This window comes from Amborella trichopoda, chromosome 2 (genome assembly GCF_054954075.1).
Source record: "Amborella trichopoda isolate Santa Cruz 75 chromosome 2, AtrichopodaSantaCruz75HAP2 v2.0, whole genome shotgun sequence".
Lineage (NCBI taxonomy): Eukaryota > Viridiplantae > Streptophyta > Magnoliopsida > Amborellales > Amborellaceae > Amborella > Amborella trichopoda.
This window is the reverse complement of record NC_142337.1, coordinates 47,728,918-47,737,176: the sequence shown is the minus strand read 5'-3', so window position 1 is coordinate 47,737,176 and position 8,259 is coordinate 47,728,918. Positions and strand designations below refer to the sequence as shown.

General features: G+C 34.7%; 1 protein-coding gene across 2 annotated transcripts; it reads right to left on the bottom strand.

The window, feature by feature from the left end:
* Nucleotides 1–1,227: 1,227 nt before the first annotated feature.
* CYCD6;1 (Cyclin D6;1) lies at nucleotides 1,228–4,977 on the bottom strand. 2 transcript variants are annotated; one of them, XM_006833058.4, is made up of 6 exons: nucleotides 4,500–4,977; nucleotides 4,317–4,403; nucleotides 4,136–4,231; nucleotides 3,827–4,028; nucleotides 3,570–3,691; nucleotides 1,228–2,070 (listed from the first exon to the last, which is right to left on the bottom strand). In XM_006833058.4, exons 1-6 carry the CDS (start codon nucleotides 4,671–4,673, stop codon nucleotides 1,771–1,773), a joined length of 981 nt encoding a protein of 326 aa, XP_006833121.1. In that variant the 5' UTR covers nucleotides 4,674–4,977; the 3' UTR covers nucleotides 1,228–1,770. The 2 variants fall into 2 exon arrangements, with proteins under 2 accessions (XP_006833121.1, XP_020518110.1); XM_020662451.2 differs by having other exon boundaries at nucleotides 4,317–4,397.
* Between the last annotated feature and the right edge of the window lie 3,282 nt (nucleotides 4,978–8,259).

Here is an 8,259-nt window from a genome sequence, read left to right as displayed (position 1 = left end):
TTTTAAGACTGATTTTAGACCTAATCTTTTTTTTTCTCTGGAGAAAAATTTAAGAACTAAAAATAATAAATTTTTAGAGAAAATTTTTGACATTGTTATTATTTTTGAAAAAGTAATAAAAATAAAATCGTTTGGGAGGTGGCACACTTTACATACCTCTTAAAAATGGATGTTTGAAGCCTATGGAGGGCGTAAATGTAGATTTGCGTTCCCCCCGTTCATAAACCACTTTTCTTTTTTTTTTAAAAAAAAAGGGCAAGTCTCATTGCTTAATATCCCTCAGAGTAAAAATATACAATAAAATTACCTATTTTTGGTAAAAAAAAGTCACAATCACTAACACGTGTTTGATTTTACATAAAATCATACAACTAGAATTGCACCACTAACCCCGTAATAGAAAGTTAGAAAATAAAAAAAATGGTGCTGTAGAAAAAAATTACATATTTGGATTGCTAATGTTGAACCCTAGGGCTTAGGGTTGTGAATAAAATGTAAAGGAACTTTATACAGTACAAATAAGTGCACCTCCAAAATCCATTGATTATCTCGACCAGTATGTATGGATATAAAAGAAAAAATGAATTTTAAGTATTAAAAATAGTTCATATTGTAACACATTATCTAGAGGAGAATTGTTTGGTGACATGTTACTATGTGGGCTTAGAGATCGACACCATCCACCAAAGAAAGTGTAGATCTACACCATAAATAAGAGTCCTTCAAAGAAAAAATAAAATCAACTGTTCAAATATTTTCTCTAAAGAATATCATTGCTAATTTTAAATTTTTTTTTTTTTTTATAGATTAATAATCTACATGTTAAAGACTATATATTCCATAAAAATTAGGATTAAATTCTATTTAAAAAATAAATTACTATAGCACCCGCATTTCTACACGAGTCCTTAGAAACTGTATCCTTATTTAAAGGGTCTATTGTCAAGATTATAGAGTTTTCACAATCTATTATGAGAACTAAATACACACTATTTTTGGAGTTTTTAATTTTATAATAGGGATTGTATAGACGGTCACAATTCCTTACAATTATTTGATATGAAATTTGATAGTTTGGATGTGCCACGAAGGTCAAGAAAATTTCTTTTGAAGTTTGAGATTGATCAATGGAATAATCGCAACCACCCAACTTCACATCCAATGATCAATATTATCGTGACCATTCCGTACCATAGTCGGCAAGCAAAAAAAAAAAGCATATCAGTCGAGGAAGAAAAGTAATTACTTTTACAATATATACCTAAGCGGTGTATGGCACAGAGTACACCTCTAGTTCATCCAGTCATTTCTAAAGATCTCAGGTGTACATAGACCATACACAACAAGTGCATAGATACTTCTCAGGAAAAAGAAAAGATAAAAAAAACAGCAAGTTTTTCACTTTCCAGCGCGTTCGGGAGAAAGTCCAGGCCCAGGCGTACTACAGTCTTTTCAGACAGGAAGGAGACCCAAATCAGCACCCTCTTCCCTTCTGGCCTGTTGTTTTTTCGCCTTTATTTTATTCCTACGACCTTCTCCATTGTCGCTACTGCTGCGGCCTCATGCTCTCGGTTCAACGAAAACATGGTTTTTCTCCTCACTTTGTTACCTTTTCCTTTTGACCGAATGTTTGGGGCAGCACTACGGTGCCACCTAGAGCGAGAAAGGGAGGAAAAGATAGAAAGACAACCAGAGATGTAGGGTGAGAAAGAAGACAATAAATTACTAGTGAGGGAGAGAATCAGGAATTTGTCGTGGCCTCTTCTGGTATTAGCAGTGTTGGGCCTGAGAAAGCTGAATGTTTTGGGTGCATAAGTCGTTTAGCTTTCGCCTTTTCTGAGGAGGAGCAGGCTGAGGGTACAGCAGTTGATGAAGAGAAATGTTATCTGCAATATTGTGGCTCGCAGAGGTGGTGGTGATCTCTGAGCTACTGCAATTGCTGCTGCAGCAGTGTTGCTGATCCAGTACGCATGCAGGCGTCAGCCTGCTACTTGTAGTAGTAGGCAGAGGAGAAGAATAGGAAGTGATAAGAGTGTTGTTGATGAGATGGTAGCACCTAGCCAGCTTCTCCTGCGGTCATGCAAACACTATCTACGTGAATCAAAGTTGGCTGTAGTTTGTATAGAGCCGAGGCTCTAAATGATCAAATTAAATCTCACCTTCAAATAGCGTCAAGACATATAGTTTTACAGTTTCAATAGTTGTGATATTCTTAAAATATTTTTTTATCTTTAATTATAAAATTTAAAACTTCAAAAATAGTGTCAATCCAGCAGATCCATAAAAACTAAAAAATCTTGAAAATTGATAATTCAAAAATAACTTGAAAACCTTTTTTTTTTTTGTTTTCATACCCGTGCCAATTTGAGAATATATTCGAACATCAAATCAACCTCTTCCAATGAATTTCGAGATAACTAATTTGAGAATATATTTGAACATCGAATCAACCTCTTCCGGAATGAAATTTTTGAGGTGGGCTCTTGGTTAGACTTTAGAGCCTCGGCTCTATAAAAACTTTTTCCGTCAAGGAGCTTCAAGTCCTTTAGTAACCTAACCGTTGGAGAGAGAGACAGAGAGGGGACCGAACCCGCAAAACGATGAGAAGTAAAGACTTAAAAGAGAGAGGAAGACAAGTCCCTGCTCCCCTCAAAACGATGGCAAACTTAATATTGCGTAGAAAGAAAGCAAGAAAACAAAACATTATCGAAATAAGACAGAGGGAGAACCCATGAACACTTGCGTAACTATTGAGAAGAAGATAAATTTAATTTAATTAAATGTGTTGGAAACGTAAAGGGAAAACAGGCTTCCCATAGGTCGCTGGACTGAAAGTGTCAATCATCGTTCGCGGACCGGAGCACGAAATATCCATACGAAATTCGCATTTTCTTTCAATGACTATTAGTCTAATTGGCTGTGACCGAAATATCGGCCAAAACTCTGAAAATTCCGGATCTCGGAAAAGTGACGCAGATGCCCCCAAATTTTGCCCAAATGACTGAGAAATAAAATAAAAAATTCTGACTCCGATTTGAAGTAGAAAGAAAATGTGTAACCATAGTAAAGAATTGACCGGGAAAAACTGCCCCTAAATATTGGTTTTAGAAAGAGGGGCTATTCATGCGTTAATGTTCAAAAAAAAAAAAAAAAAAAAAAAAAAAAAAAAAAAAAAAAAAAAAAAAAAAAAAACAAGGCCCTTATAAGCGCTACAACTGTAAACACAAATATTACTGTTGATATTTAATAAAATAAGGAAAAAACCATCAAATGTGAGGAAAACTGAATAATGAACATGAATTGACAAAAATATCCACGTTCTTTTCATGGATCAGTGGTGTATGGTAATCCACAAATGGCACAAGAGCGTCCGCTGTCCATTTCCAAATCTCTATACACCAGCTGAGTATTGGATACTTTTCGTTTTACGTGATCAAGAAAGGCTCTCTTTTTCCATTGAAGCTGACATTCTAAGCGTAAGATTTTGGAGCTTCAGTCAATTCCATCAAAAAAAATTTGACCCAAAAAAAAGGGTGTTTCTTCTTTCTCATTTTTTGTGTCTTACTTACTTTATTTACATATTCGCAAGCTGAGATTGCTTTCTTTAGGAGGGGAAGCAGGGGTTCTTGTGAAGCACACAGCAAAGCAGCTGCTGCAATAATCGACGGCTTAAACTCCAAGAGATTAATCTCTGAAAAGAATCAACCAAAACGAAATATTATAACACTCATTCACCAAATCGTTGCATTTACTAATCAATCAATAACAGTGGACGAAATCAATGACTCGATGATAGATTAAAGAGAATCACAGTAATGGAGTGTACCTTGTTGAGTTTTAATGATGATCTCCACCGTCCGATTCTTGAGCGCCTCTATGGATGGCCGATCTTCAAGCTTGATAGAAGAAAGGAAGAAGTTAATGAAAGAGAAGGGGGTTACAGAGCGCAAACGCCAGTCAAGAATCCTGAGTATTAAGAGTTCCATCCGTTTGATAGTCTGGGTATCGAACATGAATCTTTCTTCGCTCTGCGACAAAAAAAAACAGAGCTTTATTTAACATTCAAGCCCTATATCTCGAGCTATTCATTGAAAGATCGAATAAAAGAACTTATTTTCCATTTTTTTTCTTTTACCTGAAAATCTGATAAGCAGAATGCAACATTTTTCATCTTAGCAGCAAGAGAGAGACAAGATAGAGAAATGAGCTTTGATATCCACGCTTTTCCTTTCTGTAAGCAGAAATCACCAAATAAACGGAAACATCCTCTCACATCCGTAAAACTTCGGAAAAATCAGGATCTGAAAAAAAATTACCGGCATCTCCTGCCTGGACATGAATCGATCAAGGTAGCTGATGGCAAGATATGGTACAAAAGGATCCAAATTGCACAGAGACTGAGCCTATGTATATTCAGATTGAAACCAGTAAGAGAAAATCAGGATAAAGAAAGACAAGTGGATAGGTAGATGAAGGGAGAGAGAGAGAGAGGTGCTTGCCTTGAGGATGAGAGAGATGGACTCTTGACGAGTTGAAAGTCGCAGGTCTCTGGTTTTATATCTTTCAAAGTAGTTTTGTAAGGGCATATGCTCTGATTCTGAAGCGAAAAGCTCGGAGATACATTCGGGCTGATCTTCAGGTAAGAGGACAGGGAATTCGAGATCGAGATCCATATTCGTGGTGGCTTTCAGTACTACTGGTAAGAGAAGAACGCCATTGAAGAACAAGACGAGCTTTTTAACAATTTTTTTTTTTTTTTTTTTCTATCAATTACGACCGGTCTCTCTCTTTCTTTATGTTTTTCTGCTTTGGTCGGGTGTGAAGTAGAATAGACTCAGAGTGTTGATTGATCTTCACACTTCTTCAGCGCTCTTATCTATACAACATTCTCTTTTCCCTCCTCCTCCCTCCCTCCCTCCATCCCTCCTCTCTCTCTCTCTCTCTCTTTCTCTCTCTCTCTAGCCCCTCCTTTCTCCCTCTTAAACCTCTTTTTAGCTGTGTATATATATATATAGTGCTCCCACGGGATAAAGCTATGCACTTACTCCCTCGGCCGAAGAAGCTAGTTAGCAGGCGCGCATATCTTTTCTGAATACTAAATAATAAGGACGACTGTGAAATTTTAAAAAGGGTTTTTAAGGTGCACCTTACTTCTATAGTGCAATTTTGACACCTTTTATAAACTTTTTCCTCATAAGAAATACCAATAACGGTGGTGCAGTTGGCATATGAACGTAGGTGTAGAGGTAAGGTGCTTTTCAAAATTTATTATAATATATAATTTTGATGTAAAATATTATTAGGATTATCTTAAAATCTACTTTTATATCTACTTATAAAATTTTAAAATTTAAAATTTTAAAATTTAAAAATAATTAAATTGAAGTAGATCTATAAATATATGAAAATCTTGAAAATAAACGGTATAGATAATATGTTGTAAAATACACTATTTTTTAGACTTAAAATCTTTTAAATTTTCATAGTCATATATCTCGATGTCAAGATGACCAATCAAAGAGTTTTTCAACATTAAAACTATCTTTTTCGATGGATTTTAGAGGGGCATCTGTAGTTCGTAGCATCCTTATATAAACTTTTTCCCCAAAAACAGTCACTTTTAGTTCTTAAAATGTTAAAATGGAAAATTATAGAATTCAACAAATCATTTCTTAAAATTTTTCTATTGGTTTATCAATATAGCTACAAAAGGGCATGTACATGAGAAGTTTCAATGAAGTTTTATATTTAACGCAATCTACCTGTTTTAACTCCGACCCGAGACGGGTTAAGAAAAAAATTTAAGAAGATGCGTGTACCATACTTGGAAATAAAAAAAGAAGAGCGCCCATAAGGTAAAATGCCCAAACTGGATCCTCAATAGAAATAATCTAAAAGTCAAGGTCAATTGATAACCACTTATGTATAAAACCCGAGGTATTGAGATTGGAGATAACTTGCGTTAAATGCCTTTTCTTTTTTTTTTAAAGGGAAAAGTTTATATAGAGCCTAGGCTCTAAATAATCAAATTAGAGCTTATGTCAAAACATTTATTAGAATAGGTCGTTTTGATGCCTGAATATTATCGAATTAATAATTTCGACATCAAGATGCATGGACATGAGAAAAAAAATGAATTTTAAGTTTTTGAAATAGGGCATCTTGTAACGCATTTTTAGACCGTCAATTTTAAAGATTTTCAAGTTTTCATAGATCTGATTGATCTACATTATTTTTTATGCTTTAAATTTTATAACTAAAGGTGAAAATATGATTTAAGCTATCGCAAAACTCTACATTGAAACCATATTTCTCTACACTATTTGAAGGTAGGGTTAAATTTGATTGTTTAGAACCTCGGCTCTATACATACCGGACATTTTTTAAAAAGCATTAAAAGCAATTACGGGGGGCTATTCTGATATTGTTCGAAATAAAAGGGTATCCACGATGTTTTTGTGTGGTGCATATAAATTATGTACCACGTACGATACGTTTGAAAGGCCAAAAGGGGGTTGTTGTCCCTCCGTACGTGCATTTGGTTGAGAGAGAGAAGAGAGCGGTGTCTTGGCGGAGATCGTACGGAGATAGCGAGATATGGAGGAGTGCCGCTAAATCCACCGCTAAATCCACTTTTCATATGAGGCCCCACCTCTGCTCTCGCTGCTAAAGGGGCTTCCTGCCCTTGAAATGAATCAATCAGTGTGGCCTAGAGAGAGAGAACGTTCCTGGGTGCCCCTCGACCCTCACATAGGGACATGCACCTTATTCCAGGGCCGTGAGAAACTTATAACAAGCCCCTTGTATTAATTACACAACCTTTTTATCCGAGCATATATTTTATATCTATTTGGATTTTTTTCAAATTAAAAATTTTCAAAGGTTCATAAACTAGATGACCATTTTTAAAAGAGAAATTTTAAGTTTTCTTACCCTTAAATCACACTATCAAAAAGGGTGACATTTGAAAAATAAATAAATTTATTGAGGTTTATCTGTGAGTCGAAAAGGTTACATAGTTGGGTTTTATCCGAACGAGTAAATGGACAATATACCCTCATGGAAGGATAAAATCTGTTCGCTTTAATCCTCTTTTAACTTAGATGTAGAGAGGGTATTAAAATTTTACTTTTAAGATATAGTTAGGGATATTTTATGCTTTGAAGATTTGAAAAAGCTAACTATTTCATCTTGAAAAGGGCTAAGTTGATTTGAGAGGAACACATCGCTTTTCTTTCTTCGTTGATGTGAGGTTAGAAGCTCCAAACTACCACTCACATTATAAAAGAAAATAAAGGGAAATCCAGCAAATCACATCTAAAAGTTCAACTAGTTAACAATTTATTAAAGGTGTGATTTGATAAATTTCAAAAATCCATAAGAAATTTGAAACTTGAAATTTGAAATTTGAAGAGAAACATTGACTGTTTAATAGTTGGAAGGATAAAAGTATAGACGAGATGTTTAATTGTTTAGCTGTTAAGAACGTTCGGAAAAATTACCTGAAGTACCAACCCTGAAAATGGCATTTTTTTTTATGCACAATTCAATTTAAGTCGTTGCCATTATCATCATCATAGTCTTATGGGGCACAAATAGATTCAATTGTCTCTGATTTTTATCAAGCGGCAGGCTTGTGCAATCCGTGACACGGACCAAAAACGGGTACGGTGGAGACGGTTGCGCTTGCAGCAGCTATTACTGCTCTTACTATTATCTATCCATGTATTCGCCTATCTTTTTCCTATCCATGTGTATAGGTCTATCTCTATACCTGTACATGTGCTTGTGTTTATTTTGAAAAGAGTGTGGTTTGTATTAGGTTGCAACATTATATAATCAAAATAAGGAGTTTATCATAAGATGTAATTTTGGTGTTGAAATTTTTTTAGAAGGGCTTGATAATCCATTTTCATATCTAATTATGAAATTTTAGATTTTAAAAATAGTTCAAATCAAATAAATCTGTAAACACATAAAAATCTTGAAAATGAACACACGATACACAATCTTTGAGACTCAAAATCCTTTGTTTATGTATTTACATCAGTGTAGGAAAAATGGCACGGTTCAATTTCTAACCAGCCGTTTAGATCGGAACCAGGTTTGGTTTCGGCCGATTTTGGTGAACCAGCCAGGTATTTTAAAAAAATTTAATAAATTTAATAAAATCCCAAAAATAAGGGATTTTGTTTGTAATATATTTTTTAATGTTTTTCATCATTTACAAATATTGAAATTTTTTTTTGGTCATTAATA